Below are 18914 nucleotides of genomic sequence, written 5' to 3' on the forward strand. Positions count from 1 at the left end.
GGGAATAAGTATTTACTGTATCATACTACCCGCAACAACGGTTCTGTTGCATATCATGTGACTTACAAAGAAAAATAAATCTGCTGTTGCTTATAACATTTAATAAATAGCTATTACATTTCTGAGGAGATCCTCTAGACACTTCTTGGTAAAGTTTTTTCGGAACATAATACAGACAATTTGTTCAACTGTTTCACAGCTCTTACATTCACATTATTTATTTTGCTAAAATATATTCCAGTGATAGGTAAGTCATAGAATGAAACACCATGTTACGGTTAGTATCCTCTCCCCTTCAAAAAGCTGTCAATTCGCTTCATTCCATATAGTGTCTTCTAAGCTTTTTATGTTTAAGAAGAACCTTCTCTATAGCAGAACTCTGTCTCCAAAGTATAATGCCATACAAAATCTGACAGTGGAAGGAAGGAAATATGCATGAATCTTCTAATCAAAAACATCCAGCTCAGTGAAGATTGAAAAGTTTTTTCCAAGTATACCAATGACATATCCGCCTGCTTTTTGGTGTGGAAAGTCAGCTTTTGAGTTTTATTCATATTTATTTTCAAGCCATTTGCCTTGAACTAGTTTTGGGCCTCATCTAGGGATTTTTCTGGCTTGTGGTCGATCATATTGTTAGATTTGTTCAATACTGCTGTATCATCTGCAGAAATGCAGGTTTGATCAGATTCTATATTCCCAAATAGATCATTCGTGTGTAGGATAAATAAGATGGGTCCCAATATTGAGCCTTGTGGTACTCCTGTTTTTATTTCTGTTATATGTGATGAACAGTTATTCCATTTACTTTTTTGAAAGGTGTGCTGCATATATTTCACCCTGTAGAGCGTCAGTAATTCTCGTATTCGTTTTCTCTCCGTTGAAAGAAAAAAATTTGTCTGATTTCTGGGTCGAAGTCCATAAAGTTTGCAGTTTTCTCTACCTTCTACGGGAACAAAACTATAGATATGGCATCTGTGCAGGATGAAAGTTATCTCGATAAACGCCCGGGACTCATAGCCCAGTGCTCAGCTTTATTGCAGACGTGACTCGTGCTTTTTCAATTTCGAACTGTGGGAATGATTGGCGCTTTGGGTGTGATTGCCATGATGACGTTTCGACTTGGACACGACGCATTTGACCGAACAATCTTGCTTGACAAACGTTCGACGCTGTTATGGTACGCTGGAAAGAGTTGCCAGATATATGAATTGTTGGTCTAGTAAGCCCATAAATATGCATATACCCATATCAGTATGATGTGTATTCTATTCAGACATTCCGCATTCACATCTGTGTGCAACCGTCGATTCCTTTTCAAACATTCGGTGTTTTCTGTCACAATGTTTATTGTGTACTTGTTGTTCAATAATTCATAAGTTCCTGTCGATGGATTTATGTACAAGAAATGCAATTGATATAAACCTGCTTCATTCCGAACCATGAACAAGATTTAGAGGATGAATCATTCACACACGTCAAAGAAAGTGCTTCAACTTTTCTTCCACAAGATCAATACATTCATTTCCACTCTGGAAATCAATAAGAAAGTCAGAGAAACATAAATGACAACCTATGATATTGATTTCGTGTCACTGCGTAAATTCATAACTTCGAATTTACTCTTATCTTCAGACAAAAGATTGAACCGAATACTCAATAGTTTCACTCAGAAATATGAAAGAAATGAGGCTTCAAGAGTCTGTAGCCAACCAGCACAGCATTTTTCGCGTCAATATATGACAGTCGATGAAATATGGATTCATCACTACACCCCTGAATCAAAGAGAGAGTGAAAAGAATGGAAAACAGTTGGTGGAAGCCTTTCAATGTGCAAAAATCTGACACATCAGCTGGCAAGGTTGTGGCATTCGTATTTTAGGAGTTGTATTGTATATCGGTCATTGACTGTTTTGACGAAGATAAAGCCATAGACAGTGAAAAAAAGGTAGTGAAAGTTAGAAGAGTATTAGGCTATATGTATCACTCTTAAAGGTTATTGTATTGACGGAAAAATTTGTTTTACCTGTTAGATCCGGATTTATAGTATAAAGTGTTATGTTATTAACAGAAAATTGAGCACAATACTAAGTACTTAAACCTAATTCGGAGTACTGTTAACTTCATTCTGCAATTTGAATTTTAAATATATTTACCCAGTTTACAGAAATTAAATCTAACACTTAGAACTAATCAAATTGAATATAGGTGTGTAAGAGCAGTTCAAAGTAGGCATTGTAGACTATTAGAGACAATGGACGTAAAAAGAAAAATTGCAATGATCTAAGTCTGAAAACTTCAGTGGTGTCGACAGAACACCGTCACCAGTCGAGTATAAGTGAATTAAACCAATGAAAAGGTGGGGGCAATGGTAATTCGAGAAAGATAGTCCTATAGAAAGTGGAAGTTATCATACATTTTAGCCAAAGTAAAAAGCAATTCCGTTAAAACCCTGGGGTTTTAGCAACTCTAAACAATGCTCACCAACTTACCTATAATTGCAGCTGAGGGTGAGACATTGTGAGGAAATGCTTCTGGGTGTAAATACATAAGCGCGCTGAAATCATACAGGATATAGACTTTACTGCATGAACAATGAATGTACCAACGAAGGTATACCACCTGCGAATTCTCAATATATTTTCTTTCAGGAGAGAGACCATTTACAGAGTGGATGTATTAAAAGTCCAAGGAATGGAAATAATGCATCTGAATTTCAGGAAATGCATTAACGAACATTATGCACCACACGGTCTCACAGAAAATTCATGTTTCACGCTCATTTAGAATTTCATTTTGGATATTGCTACACTGTATCGGATTTTTGGGAGGGGGGGGACTTACATCTCATCATCAATAAACTCTCAGCGACTATCCAGTATGTTTTCTAGAAAATTATCGATAGTTAATGAAAATAGAATTCGAATATGTTAAATATTTAAACAAAAATGTGGTATGATACAACTAGGGATTCACGGTTTGGCTTGATTTTCAAGCTACTTGGGTTGAGCTTGACTTGATTTCGAGCCAGTATTTATTTGTCACTTAAGTACTTGAATCATATCAAGCTACTTGATTTTTATAAGTTTTATTGTGTTGTGTCACATCAATGAAGAAATAATTGAATAAGAAGGACCCTTGCAGAAAACACTTTTATTTATTAAACTTATTGTATAAAAGAACTGAAAAAATCAACTTTTTTGAAATAGAAATATAAATTAAATAACAATGAATCATAACAAAATGAAAAAATAAAGTTTCTTTATATTGAGAAACCTCCAGGCTTTGTTGATTTCTTAATTTTCCATCCAGGATCTAAGAGACATGAGACATCTTATAGATTTGTCGCCTAACCTACACCGGGCTCTGGAAAATTGTCTTTCAACAGGAGCTGAAGATGCTGGCGTTGATAAAGAATCCTTGGCCATTTTAACCAAGTTTGGAAAGATATTTCTGAAACAACCAAAATTTACCAATAGATTTAATAGAAATGTGAGAAAACTACTAATAAAGGCACACTGGCGAATGTTTCAGTTCCTCGACGCTCGAGGAATCCCCTTTTTTAGTCTAAGCGCGCCCGAGATTGCAGAAATATATGCCGTGCGACGCGTGCATATCAAGCTCAAGTAATATGAAGTAGCTTGATATCAAGTCGTGCAAAAATATCTAAAATCAAGTCAAGTCAAGCTCAAGTATGTAATTTTTCACGAACTTGATTTTCAAGTCTAGAAGTTGGTTAAAATAGCTACTTGGCTTGACGAATCCCTAGAAAAAACTTGATTTCACGTTAGTACGTTCACAGAGAGATATGTTGTGGATCAGAGAATTATAAAATTAGAAAAAGTAGATTAATTTTCTCGTGTAGGATCTATGAAGTCGAATTTCGGGAATAACTAATTTCATCGACGAAATTTATGGACACAGGAATACTACTTGGAATAAAAAGAAAAAGCCAATTCTTAAATGGACAATTCCCCAAGTCATATCCCACTTCATTGAATTAAAAAATAACTCCGTATTCAGAAAAATGCGGTCGCCTCGTAGTATAAAAGATTTTCAATCTTGGAAAGATCGCTCCCTGCCACGAGGAATTTGGAGTTTCAACTCACTATCGTGACACCAGCATACGAGGAATCTGGCATGTCTGCTTAGTGCAGAATATTTTTGACAATATGTTCAATACGCGAAATATCAAGCTGGAAGACATCAATATTATAATTTGGCGAACTGTGCTGGAACGTGGATCCATACCAACGTAAGAAAACTTAGACACGTAAAGTTTTCAGGAAAAGGCCAAAGCGGGCTTTCTACCAGCACATTGCCTAAGAGAAAAAGTTTTGTTTAATTTTGTTTGGTTTGATGTTAAGCTCGCCTCTTGTCATTTTCATCCTGTCTACTTTAGTTGCTCGCGTCAGTTGTTCCGTGTCGCGTTGTTCAGAACAATATTGGTTTTAGTATTTTTAATGTGTGGCTAAGCATATTTTGCGAGCGGTAAACTTTTCCCCTCAGATCTCATATTTATACGACAAGAAAACTTTCCAACTTTTCACTATCAGTTGCGATTTCCACCATATGTATGTCGCTTTGTATAACCACTGTTCACATATCGGCATTTATTGATTTCGATTGCGAAATACAGGGTGTTCTGATAGCCTTTCCAACATTAAAATCAACACTGGGTTATTATCTTGCTGATGTGAATTCAACATCTGAATATTATTGATAATAATATTGAAAGAAAGAAATCCCAAGAGGAAAAATCAGGGCTTTGAAGTGGCCACGTAATATCATCCTCTTTTGAGATCAAAGAACTCCAGATATAGGATTTGGTGCGGTTTGACAGAATGATTAGACGGTGTTGGTAGGGATTCACCTCGGGATTCACGGTTTGGCTTGATTTTCAAGCTACTTGGCTTGAGCTTGACTTGATTTCAAGTCAAGCTCAAGTAGTTTTTCAATCTCAAGTCAAATCGAGTATTAAATTCGACTGGATTATTAAAATTTTAATGAAAGCATTAAATTTAAATGATTTTTTTTTATAAAATGGATTCGGTCCTTACTTGGTGATAATTCATTATAAATAAAATAAAACAAGATAATTTCCACTGGATTATGAATGAATTTTTCTTTAAATAAGAGTGAGGATAAGAAGTGGTAAACTATCAAGTCAAAAGTGATTTTCATTGGATCTAATACTTTTGAATCGTTCGTTCAGTTCCTCCTGTCTAAAATTATTCTTGTTCGGATATGAAACGATGAAACATATCCGTTGTAAAGCTATTTTGATTTTCCTAATATACGATCAAGCGCATTCCGCTGAGGAATGAGATATTCTGCATCTCTACCCTAATCTTATATTTATCCGATACGGAAAGTTGCCAACCTTTCACGAATCGTTTGTGCTTTCTAGCATATGTATACGCCCTGTTCAACAACCGAACTTATAATAATATCGATTGTGCTCAACTTCGACAAATTTCTATTGAAAAACCTCAATATGTTCTGCCAGGAAAATGTTTCACTATATCATAACGTTCAAAATTTATTCAAGAACTGTCTCGAATTTCACACAAAGCTGTTTCAGTCATTCAGGTATTTTTATTGAACACATAGAAATACGATATTTTCAATTGGTAAAAAATTTTCACAGAAAAATAACAATCGCTGAGGTGAAATACACATATTATATGAATTGGGCTTCTAATTGCTTCTGCATCCACCGTATCCGCCAGATCTGGCCCCCAGCGACTTTTTCCTGTTCTCAGACTTCAAGAGAATGCTCGCTGGAAAAGAATTTAGCACCAATGAAGAAGTAATCGCCGAAACTGAGGCAAACTTGAACCAAAAGACAAATCGTACTACAAAAATGATATCGAAAAGTTGGAAGATCGCTATAATCGCTGTATCGCCCTCGAAGGCAATTTTGTTGAATAATAAAATCAAAATTTGCCAAAAAAAAGTGTTTTACTATGGTAGACCGGGGACTTTTCCATTGGCCTGTGCTAGACTCTAACTGAATAGAAAAAAGAAATGGCATACTTGTTTACTTCAAATTGACGTCATCGTCACGTGTATGAATTATTGGTATTTCAAGAGCTTTTTTATGGCATATTCAATAACATATTCAATGAATAGAATAATATTTTCAGTTGAATACAAACGGAAGTATCATCGTTTGGACCTCCAAAATCCTGAATCCAGAACAAAATTGAATCCTGTTGGAAATATTCACGTGGTCGATGCTCTTTTTTATAGCGGAAAGGATGTTATTATGTTTTCAGTAGCGGGCGAGTTACGACGTATCAAGTCAGGGTGTAAGAATATGACTCCAAATGTTGAAATCGGAGATGGGCAATAACTCCATGTCAACGCATGATCGTTCTTCATCCCATAATCCACCTGGGCTAATATTTGAAAACCCTTCTGTTTTTGCGATAACGTCAGCTGTAATTTAGTATGGACCTTTTTATTCCACTGCCACTTGCTTGGCTTACACGGCTGCCAAAACAAATAGAATACCGGAAACCGAGAAGATATGGAAATAATACCAAGTTTACCACCTTGACGCGGATATAAATCAAGTGTGAACATAAATTATTCCAGTTTTGAAAATCAAATTGAGATTATTGGATAGTTTGAATGTTGAGATATCCACAAGAGCTTTCTTTTTCAAACAAACTGTTATAACCGGAAGTTGTAGAGATCTGAAAATATTTTAGGGAGAAAGATCATTGTCTCGAACCCCAATACGCAAATTTTCAGCTCAAAATTATGATTAATTCTCCATATACGTCTAATAGGCCATCCTGGTGAATCACCCTGTATATAAAATCATTGAAAACAGCATTTTGATCGTCAAAACTAAACGGATGAAGTCTCAATTTGTTAGCTGTCTAATGTGAGTTGTCTAATTTTTAATTAACAGAATCATTTCGAGGTGTCACTTTAATTTTCTGATTTCTTTTTGAAAATTCTCGAAAATTTTTAGATGCTAAAGTAAAAATTAGTTTGTATGAACTCCTTTACATATTTCTGTTCAAGTGTAAAATAATAAATTAGTCACAAGCGAATACAATGTCATTAATAGAAATATTATTATTATTTCTATGATATTTTCTTCATCGACCAGTTTGCAAGAATTATATGGTACAATTTTCAGTTTCCCATAATCGAACACATGTTTATCAGGTGTCAGTTCAATAGCCTATATTAGGATGCCACTAATTTATTATCGATTGATGCGTTAACGATTGGTACCTCTCCCTTATCTTCACCATAGTAACATTGGTGGTAACTATGGTGATGTCAAAGAAGGGGTACCGATCATCAACGTATAAATCGATAATGAATAAGTAGGATCCCACCACTGATTTTTTTGTGAAATACTCGAAAATGTTCAGTTGCTATAGTGGAAATAATAATAATATTTCTGATGAAGCTTAGCAAAAAATAAATCAGTAAACAAACAACCTAATAAATATGTGTTTATCGGATATTCAATTTATTGCTTATTATCTGAAGTTTACCTAAATTTCGTGAGGAAATTTATCCGTTAGAATATTATTACGGTATTTCTTCAATAGAAGATATATTTTTGAGTAAATAGGTGATTGAACTCATATTTTATATTCTCCTCTGAATTAAATATGTTATTTTTTTCTCTTCGATTATCTTTTCAGTCAAAATATGAAGTTGTTATTGTACTTTTGAAATAAAATATTTTTACACTGCAATCGCATAATACGAGTAATTCATCTGGTTGTCGGAAAACTGACCAATTATTTTACCTTCAACTGTACCGACGAAACCAATACTGCTTTCCAAAACAAAGCCAATGGCATCCAATTATCAAAGATATACAGAAAGTAAAGGAATGGATAGAATAATTCAAATTACATCTCTCAAACAATAATAAATCTAACACATGATGCGCATAATAATCTACGTCTGGCTCAACTATCCAGCCCTATCCTTCATTTGATCTCAGTAATAATTAATATTCCTATCTTCGAAGTAATAATGAATAGGATTCAAATCAGGTACTCCGAATGTAAACAGCAATGGTGTTATTCATATGTTATTCTTCCTAAAATAAGCAACTCTGTTTGTTTTTGATGTTAATGGAAAATATTTTCACCTTTCAACTAACAACGAGCAATAATACGAATCTACATAAAATTGAAATAATAGTGTTGCTATTGTAATCATTTTAAATTGTTAATTCCTATTGGAAAACCTTTTACATTAGTGACGGGTTTGAAAAATCTGTCAAACAGCGTATTTACAATGTGTGAATTTGCTTATGGCGTCAGTTATATTCTTGGCTGTAGAAGGATTTTGATAAATGACTTGCAGGTGCTACAGATTACAAGTTTATATAAGAAAATGGAAAGTAAATACCGGTATGTTCTAACTGCTGACGCTTTATATTTACTTATATTTTCGTTGAGAAAAGTGGTATGTCGAAGAAGTTGAGAGGAGTGGCCATCAAGATAATTCAATTACGTCAGATCGACATAAGTGAATATTTCCTCAGAAAGAGGAGGAAGTTTATTACATTTAGGAGGAAGCTGGAGAAGTGTTTATTTGGTACCTAGATGGATTTTATGGTGACTTCGCCTGCCATAAGAAGTTTTTCGTCTTGCAGTTTGGTAGAAGCATTCCTAAATGACATAGGTTCGTTTGAACGTTGTTGATATCCCGAATATTCGTATCAGAGCTTAAGTTAGGCTTACCTCACACATAAATTCTGATCATAATTTCAGAAGAATTGAGATTGTTTCCTTTCTGTCTTAAATGAAGAAACGATATTATACGATAATAATATTTTGAAAAATCCTTCTCTATTAATTTCTAAAATTTTATTCCGAGAAATATAGACTGACGTTTATTCGAACAGGAGTGTGGCATTTAAAATGATTAATTTCTCCTCAATTACTAATCCAAACTGAACAGATGAGCTACTTCTCAATATGAGACATCGAAAGGAATTGGAAAAAGTTCGAAGTGAACTTGCCTAAAGGCTTATTTCAAACTATAAATCAAATCATTATACCTTCAATATATCTACTACTGATAAAATTGGATATTAACAATTTTAGGATCACTTTGAGCAACTAGGGATTCATCAAGTCAAGTAGCTAGACATTCTAACCAACTACTTGACTTGAAAATCAAGCTCGTGAAAAATTACATACTTGAGCTTGACTTGAGATTGAAAAACTACTACTTGACTTGAGCTTGATTTGAAATCAGGAAAATTATCTTCCTATTCTTTAATTCAAAGTAAAATTCATTCAATTCCTTCTGATAGAACGCACAAAAGCTTCTTCACAGGATTAGTGAATTTTTGAATATTTTATGAGTTAACGCATGGAGCAATATCGGCTAGTTAATTGCACTTCGAATTAACTCTGTGTGTTTGTATCTGAGCTTCATTTGCGTTCATAATAGAGGCGTTTAAATGCACAACATGCGTTTAAGTTTATGGAAACGCATTGTTCCGAACAAGAGTGTCTATAAGTAGGTGAGATATAATCGCCTTTGAGGGCAATTTATGCAAATACACATCCATATTTATAAAGGCTCGCAGATGAACATATCACACACTCCTTCCTATGATGATTTTCGTGAGCACAGTTGAAAGCACTTCATTCGAGCGGCATCAGCCTGATGGCACGGTTATACCATCGTCAGAAATCAGTTTATTCGACGGAATTTTAGGCAAGGATTATACCTCATCGACTATTATTGAGAATGGCAACGGTCCTGGAGAAATTGAAAAATGGAGAATGGAACGAGAGCCTCTCAACTGTCACCATTCGGTGTTTTCATATCCCCATTTAGGAAATGGGAAATACTCAGATCGCTTTCATAATTTCTATCGTATAGGCTGAACGCTCTTCCACTCCCCAATGCTGAATTTTTCGAGGATCGTATCGTTGGTTTATAATTATGGATAGAGGAGAAGGTGGTAATGTGACCCCCCACTTTGCTTTTGAGGGTTCATTTCTAAAATAAAGGAATTAAAAAGATGAAATGAAAAATATTGGGTTCAGTATTTATATGTGCATTCACATCTTACAATGAAATAAAATAAACTCGCTAAATGAAATACAAATTATCATTTATTCTTAAGTAATCAAATTTGGCATCTCGAGATCAGCTGATGGTTATGTGGCCCCCTGGGGGTCACATTAAATGTATTGGCACCTAACGACAGAAGTCACAAATATAATAGTCCCCTTCTGAACCTGCACAGGCAATATGAGCCCATAATTGGCAACTCTGACACTGTATCCATTTCTCTCCAGGTCTGTCATTGGTATAAATGGTTTCGCAAAAAATACAGGGTACATTTTCGTTGTCAGGAACCCTATTCAGATTTATGTCATCAAAATTGACGTTTGTTTCGTCACTGTCGGAACTACTGCTGGGTGTCACATCTCTCTTGCGCCGTACACTAACTCCACTTGTGCTTGCTCCATCATAATTATGCCTGACACCTTGTCCACGTCCGCGACCACGTCCTCGTCCGCGCCCTTTTACACGAGTCTCTGCTACTTGTAATGATTCGGTTAATTGGTTTTTATATGGCGATGAAGTGATAACGTTCGCTCGAGTAGTCTTTCTTCCACGATTAGAAGTGCGAGTCTTTGCCTTAGGGATTGGTTGAATGTCTTCTGGGAGAATCAAACTACTTTGCAGCTCTTGTACTTCAGAGCTCACTCCTGGAGTACTCTGGGATACTACATCAACAAGGCCTGTTTCTTGGTTATCAGGAGTAAGAGAACTATGAGATTCTTCCGTTAAAAAATCGACCTCACTGAAAACTTGCGGATTAAATGGATAAATGCCTGTTGCACGGAAACCATTTACTGCAATTTCTCCTGTCGTGCTCTTGAGATATGATCGTCCAAAAAGTTCAGCAATGTCGTAAGGTTTTAGCATTCTTTCAGAGTGCAAAAGAAACTTGCGAATCTCCTCACTGTAGTGACTCTTCAAGGCGCCCATGAAAGTCTTGTCCAAAGGTTGGAGCTTATGAGTTGTGTGAGGTGGAAGACTGATGATCGTAACATGGTTTACACGAGCAAGCTCTATTATTTCAATGTTGCGCGTGTGACTGTAATGGCCGTCAAATATAAGTAATATGGGAGACTCGGCACTAGGGTTAGTTTTATCAATGAAGTGTCTGAACCATTCAGTGAACAAATTGGACTGAATCCAACCAGATGGATGAACTTTGCCAATCGCTCCAGGAGGTGCACCTTTCATCAAGATATCCGTGAAGTTTTTCCTTGGAAAAATCATCATAGGGGGCACAAACATACCTGATGCACTCATGCAGCAGACAATAGTACACAAAGAACCTCGTTCAGCAGCAGTTAAGGCTCCTATCTGCCTTTTCCCCTTTTTCCCTAACACTTGTGGTACTTTTGATTGCACGATAGTCAACCCAGTTTCATCGACATTGAAAATTCTGTCGGGAGGATAATTCGTTTTACTCATTTCGGCTTCCAAAATATTGAAAAACTCCTTGACTGCTTCACGGTTAAAGCCATTAGCACGAGCATATGATGTCCCCATTGGTCTGCGCAACGATAATTTATCTTTGTGTCGCCTTAAAAAGTGATCCAACCAAGCTCGCCCTGCTACATCATTCTTGAATGTATTCTGAATATTATTTTTCACCGCCAGCTGATAAGCCATTTTTCTAACATCCATCCTAGTGAGTCCATAGTACCTAGCCTCCATAAACAAAATATAATCCACTAACTTTTCTTCCAAGCTAAGTGGTAGTATAGGTTTTCGACCAAGAGGTTTATGTACAAGTAAATCTAAAGACTTTTGTGGATCCTTCACTAACCGTTTCAGTGTAGATCTAGGCACCGAAAACAATTTTTCAGCTTTTTTATATCCCATGACCTTGTGCCTCACTGCATCGATTGCTTTTTTCATTTGTTCAGGGTCCCACGTCTTTTGTTTCTTCTTCGAAGATGGAGATAATACGCTTTGTCTAGGCATCTGAAATCACAAAATAAAAATATGTAAATGCTTAACAAGTCTTATTTGTAATGTGGCCCCCGGGGCCATGATACAACCAATGTCGGGGGGCCAAATTAGAGTTATTCAAAATATTTTGATATACAATCTAAAACATTATGAAATATTAAAAAAATGCATATTTACCTTATAAGTACTGTAGACCACAGTGTCACGACACAATGTTCAAAACCACAGCAAATTTGATCAGTTGTTTTACCAATTAAGGAATAAAACTCACAGTAGTAAAATAAGTTTGGCCGGTACGAGTTTCTACTTGTTCAAATGACGAACGAACGCAACCGCCTCTAGCGGATTTATAGGCTATTAAATCAATAGTACACTAAAATGATCTCGTTGCGCCAAAATAATACTAGATGTCGTTGTGGGAAGTAACTAATATTGAAGGGGGCCAATATACCTGCGGGGGTCACATTACCACCTTCTCCTCTATCTCCCAATCTTTCTGTAAGATTTCAATTATGCATTGATGAGGAAGTAGTAGTTAAAATAATTGAGCTATGAGATTTTTTATTAAAAAACATAACCTTCTAAATACGTTTATTCAAGAAATGTCAATATACAAGGAGGACAGTCAAGTTCATGACAATTAAATCTATGGAAATTTGAAAAGAACTAGAATTCCTGCGAAAGAGGAAAGATCCACAAGGACTGGGGGAGATACTTGACAAGAAGCTTACTTGGAAAGAACACGTCACATAAACACAACAGCAGCATCGTTGCAATTGCTACTTTGCAAGAGCAGCAAAATGTCTCTTTCCAACAAGCTTCTTCTCTACAAGTCCACTCATTACTTACAAAAAGTTCCATCTGCAGAAACTGCGGTGAGATGCACCATGGTTTGTCAGCAACTCAAGGATATATGAAGACCTGCAAATATATTTTCTAGTCATTTTATAGACCTCAGTGTGCAGGACTTCAACAAAACGAAAAAACACCCTTATAAGGAACCTGGATGGAAAAGTCCCCAAAAGACCCAAGATGGCACTTCCCTAGGAATTACGTGTTAAGCAATAATTCGTAGTTACAAAACTTTTTTTTATCAGCATATTGCCATCTACTAGATTCTTCAGAAGAGGTGAGTTACACTGAGATGAAGCAGTAAAAGGCTAATGGCCTAGCTTCAAAAGAGATGGAGGATCAAACTTTATTTCAATGGCTTTCATGATCATTCTAGGGTAGTAGCTCTTAATATCTGATATAATTTTTGTTGATCGGTCACAGTTATTTAATCTACGAACTTGAAACCCCTGAAGATGTTCACCGCAGAGTAAGTGAAACTTCAGGTGAAAAATCGACTATACTACGGCTAAAAAGTAACTTCACATCAGAGGGTTTTTCAATTTGTTTCTAATCGATCATTCAATTCATGATTCGTAATTGTGATTATGCTATTATGTAGTTTTATGAAAAACAAACCTAATAAATTGTGCGTCTGAAAAAGTGCGTAGACAGATATAATAGAATGCGCAATGTAATGAAATGCGCAAGCAAGGAGAAAAATTCCTCGGAGAATGATACGAAAGTTGTTCTTCTTCTGCAGTTAATCCAGAAGGTATTCAATTCGCTCTTTCTGGTGATTGATCACCGACGATGTATGAATGTCAGCGCTAAGAAGTTAATATGTACGACCTGAAATATTGTCCAGTGGAATCTTGTCTTTATTATGCTTGCTAGCAAGAGAGTTTATGATGGGGGATGTCCAGCGTGTCTCTTCCTCTCACGGGAGTCGTATAAGATTGACTGTTATTACAGGAAGAGTGGAGTAGTCGCTTGGGATTCTGCGACTACTCGAAGTATTCCATTACATTCAATAAAGGTACGGCCGGTCTTCAATTGTGCATCCACTCACTTTCAACGAAAACCCTTCGGCTATGATGAATAAGAAGTTCGCTTTCGGGGAATCTCGACCAATAATTTTATACATGAATATGCCCCCTTTATAATTCCGAGAATATATTATATCCACTTGGCCGATTTCCCCAGATATCCTCCAGTTCAACAATTTCAATACACCGAATTTCTTGCAATCATTTATATTAATCGGCGGAATAGGGTATTTCCATGTTCGTTGGAAGTTATTCAACTGATGCATTGGAAATTGAAAATATTCAGCTCTCTTGGTTCACAACATTTATTCGCATTCGATAGTACAGCGAATTCCATATTTCACCTCTAGATACAACATGAAAATTCCATAAATGTGACAATTAATGGTGATATAGGTAGAAAATGCCTCAAGTTGAACATTATGATTCAGTTTTACATATTATGACAGTCTCTCCAACTATTATACGGTTCGAACATAAATCTGGAATTATATTTCATACATCCAAAAGCTATTTGTCTATCAATCACTCAGATAGGCATTATGTTATCGAAATCTATATGGCACAGAGGGACCAAATCAGAAGGACACTGTCCTTTGGCCAAATGTCTCTTTCCTGTACCTAAGTCCACCATGAATTTACGCATACCTGGCTTGGGAATACGCCACAAATATCCATTTGCAGAAACTTTAAGTCGTAAAGAATACGATCCTAAGGCCATGGTATATGCACCATGAAGACCTGCAAATACAATTTCTAGACGCCCATTTAATAGACCCAAGAGTGAAGACCTTCAATAAAGTGAAACAAAACCTAAACTCCTTATGGGTTCAGATGATGTTCACTTTATTGAAGGTCTTCACTCTTGGGTCTATTAAATGGGCGTCTAGAAATTGTATTTGCAGGTCTTCATGGTACATTTACCATGGCCTTAGGATCGTATTCCTATGACGAAAAAACGTAGAGGTAACACAAGCGACCAAAGATGACACTTCCCTAAGAAGTGTGTGTTAATCCAATTTATTTTTTTGTTGGCTTATTGTCACTTACTAGAGCAGTACACAATTCCTACATTGAAATGTAGCAGTAAAAGGCTAATAGCCTAACTTAAAAAGAAATTGAAGTTCAAAGTTCTAGAGATACTTACCACAGTATAGTAATTAACTAGACTAAAGCTGAAAATCCTGGAATTTTCCAATTCTGGAGAAGAATCTGGTCATGAAAGCCGTTCAGATTCAAACGTTACACACGAAACGTTGGAAAATTAGTATCTGGCTGAAATTTTTTTCTATTATACTGATGCTCAGTAGTTTCCCTATTTCTTTAAGCAGTTGCTGAAATGAAACATCATAAGCCAAAATTCTCGGAAGACGGTTAATATTATCGCGTAAAGAAAGGAAGAGGAGGATCATGCAACAGAATGAGAAATTCATTCCGACACGGAAGAAAAAAAAATGAACGGAAGAAAGTGGTCTGCTCGAGTCGAGTCCTTTTGAATACGTTGCGAAACATGGAATCATTCATAAAATCCAGGAGCACTCACATTAATTCACCATCTCCTGAAAGTATCGAATTGGAGTCTTCTCTCAGGCAATCGGATGAATTCAGCTAAAGAAAATCAGAATTCGCCAAGAGACGCCGATCTATTTCAATTGAATCAAAAGGAAGAAAAGATCGAAACATATAGAAAGTCGGGCGTCAAAAGTCGAACCACTTTTTTTCCGGTAGTATATAAGATATTCATTCATCTAAACTTCAAGTCTGTGTAATATCGGCAGTAAGGAGGGTTTTCAGACCCTGCGGAATGAATATCAATCATTTAATCTGGCACAACGGCGCCTTCGATCGAGTTACTGTTATGGTTTTATCGATAGAAATGTTTGGGTTTTCATGTGGAAAAAAATTGAGAACTCCTCACAACACCAGGACCGGTGATACGATTATATTGAAAGGACATTGCGTGGGAGTGCTACACCTACACAGTCTTATGTCGTTTCTTACAGTTACTGTCGACCGGTTTCTTCCAGAATCAATCTTATTCAACCAATATTTATCTGTACAATGATTACCTAGTCTATCCTCGTAAAGTGATTTCATCATTTTTCCTCGGGAGCTTGTTCATTATTCTACTTGCAGAGAATTCCTGATTCGAAAATCTATTTCACCCTTGTTCCTTGTTTATGACCCCTATTGATCGATTAATAGTTCAAATAAATGCCTTTATTACTCTAATACATTATTATTAGAGAAAATACGTCTTTTTGGAGTAGATATATAATATAAGAAATTGAGATAATATCATAATAAAGAGACAACTCTAGTTACGCCAATGAAGAACTGACTGTGTCCATATGTTTAGTTCACTTAACTAACTAAAATCTAATTTACTCTGATAACAGAACAGAAAACTGAACACTTAGTTGGTTAGTTATACTAAGTTTAGAACAGTGAACTAACTGCTGATTATATTTACTCAATTTATTACAGGCTCTTCGCAGAAGAGCGACTTCCATATTTATAACATTGTCTCAGTAAATAAACATTGAACATACTATAGAGTACTCAGTTGTAGACTGAACATTTAATATATCACTCAGTTCACAGAACAACGTATCAAATACTAAAAATATTACTTTAGTTCACAGAACAGTAAACTGAGAGAATGTGTTTACTCAATTCACTTAAACACCAAGTATTGTATTCAGTCAGATTAGAGATCAGAGAACTCAATACTTAGTATATTCACTCAGTTAAGAGAACAGGACCTATTTACTCAGTCCACTCATAACTAAACCATACATCAAGTATCGTACTCAGTATCGTACATCGAACTAAATACTAACTAGATTTACTTAGTTAAGGGCTTACATACAGTTAGAAGGCTTCAAAAAGACGGATTTTCAAGAATTTTTTTCGCGCAGACTATTCAATTTATTAATTTGAAAATTGGTGTACATATTATAATAACCTTATAATATATTAACATATTTTTTATTTGTCAAAATAATCTTCGCGAATGTTGCTATCGCCGATCTCCTAGAGCTCCGCAAAAAAAACCAATTTTGCGGTGATCACGATATCTCTGGACTGGATTATCTGAAATGAAAAAACCCAATAAATTTCGTTAATATAATACATTATCTAGTATTTAATCGAAGGAATTAGCGAAAAAATAATTTTTGACAAAATGGCGACTTTTCAAAATAAAAGACTCGATTTTGAACGAAAATTTGCCTTAAAATTGTTTATAAAATGGAAAATATTTATCGGAGAAATATAAACAGTGAACTGACTACTCAGTATGTTTACTCAGTTGAATTGAAAGTAAACTAAAAATTTAGTATTGTATTCAGTTCACAGATCAGTGGACTAATTACTTAGTATATAAACTTAATATAGAGAACTGTGTACTAACTATTGAGTTTATAAAGTAAAATCACTCAGTTCACATAATTTAGAAAGAATTTCATACTTTTTGAATCGGATCGTGAACTGATCCCTAAGTAGTTGTACTCAGTTCACAAAGTGAGGAGGAACTGAGTGGGAACTAAAGACTACCTAAAGTAACTGTTGATCATTCCAATAATTTTGATGATGAACAAAATCACTATGAATATTGATTGAAAAGCTATTTCTAATTCTGTATTTTTTTTTCAGTTGGTGTTGTTGGATTCGAACCGGACTTCTTATATCCCCTAGAAAATGTGACAATAGCCCAAGGGCGGGACGCTACTTTCACCTGTGTGGTAAACAATCTAGGGGGACACACGGTGAGTGGGGACTCCGGAATGGCAAGGGTGTGTATCTTTTCAATTTATTTATCGCACGGATTTACCCGCAATGTGACTGGGAAAATAGAGAACAGTCACATTGTTGGCTGCCCTTTGCACCGAGCACAGCACTAGCACTTCGGGCAATCCTGGATGTCTCCAGTAGGATTATTCCACAAGATTATCCATCAGGTTACCAAATAAGTTGATGCGGCTAGAAAAATCTATTTTTTAGATCACGTCATAGCATAGAAATGGCTCGAAAGATTCTTGATTAGCATTTCCAGTATATTGTCCTTAGGATCTCTAGGTATGTGCGATTCACCTCTACCATATTTAGAGTTTCATAGTTCTCCAATACATTTTTTAGTTAGCATCAAAAGCCGCATTAACTATTTTGGTCACCTGCGAGGGATATGTGAAACTTAACCAAGGCCTTCTGCAATTTCCTCTCTGGCAGTTCGAAAACTGACGCTAAATCTAAAGGACTTATTGAAATGATCAAATCCAGTTATAATATTTCAATATATCTTATGTTGGATGAACTATAAAAGGTTATCAAAGTGCGAATGGGACTGGCAATAACGCATACCTAACTTACGAGTTCTTCTAGCTCAAATAGGCACTAAGGTTTCTAAATGAAGGAGCTGAACACTAGGAGCAAAAGGCCTGGTTTTTTCACATATCTTCCGAATAAATCTTGTGGGAATTGGCCCCAAGCAGCACCAAGGCACCATTACAGCACCAAACTTGACCAACCTACCTAGCACTGTAATGTATATTTAGAATATCCTCGATCGTTTTCCAAGAAGAAAGAGAAATACTCAACAATAAACTTAATTTTTGTTTTTTTTTCATTTATAAATATTCCATAGTCGATTGATGAGTGTTTCTTCTACTTTATTCCTTGGCTCTTTAATAGTTTACATATTATTTGCTGACATTTAATCTGAAGAGGTTCAATCAATTCTGTTTCTCTAGTGTTTTTGTGAGCCAAGAATATAGGTCTTTAATTCTTTCTTGAGTATATGTTAACGTTGTTCGTTGATAACTTTTAGTGTTGATTATTTTTAATGAGTGTGAAGTTGGCAGGATACTGAAATTCTACAATGAGCAACCTCTCTTATCCCCAAAATAAATTCTAATGCATTTATCTCCAAGATATATATTGATGAAGTTAGAATTGAAAAAATAAATGATATATCACCTCAAGGAGCGTTTTTCCCTCCTCCCAAAATTTCTTGGTAACAACTCA

The 18914-nt window shown here is 35.7% G+C and overlaps 1 protein-coding gene across 3 annotated transcripts in view; it reads left to right on the top strand.

Moving 5' to 3' along the window:
* Positions 1–18914, top strand: part of LOC123686065 (protein amalgam-like) — an 84610-nt gene that overhangs the window by 43919 nt on the left and 21777 nt on the right. For 2 of the 3 annotated variants that reach the window (XM_045626024.1, XM_045626023.1), the window contains one exon: positions 17547–17686. In XM_045626024.1, the coding sequence (XP_045481980.1) occupies positions 17547–17686 (140 nt within the window). The remainder of the gene's footprint in view (positions 1–17546; positions 17687–18914) is intronic. The other variant, XM_045626025.1, reaches the window with a different exon arrangement.

This window comes from Harmonia axyridis, chromosome X (genome assembly GCF_914767665.1).
Source record: "Harmonia axyridis chromosome X, icHarAxyr1.1, whole genome shotgun sequence".
In the NCBI taxonomy this organism is placed as follows: domain Eukaryota; kingdom Metazoa; phylum Arthropoda; class Insecta; order Coleoptera; family Coccinellidae; genus Harmonia; species Harmonia axyridis.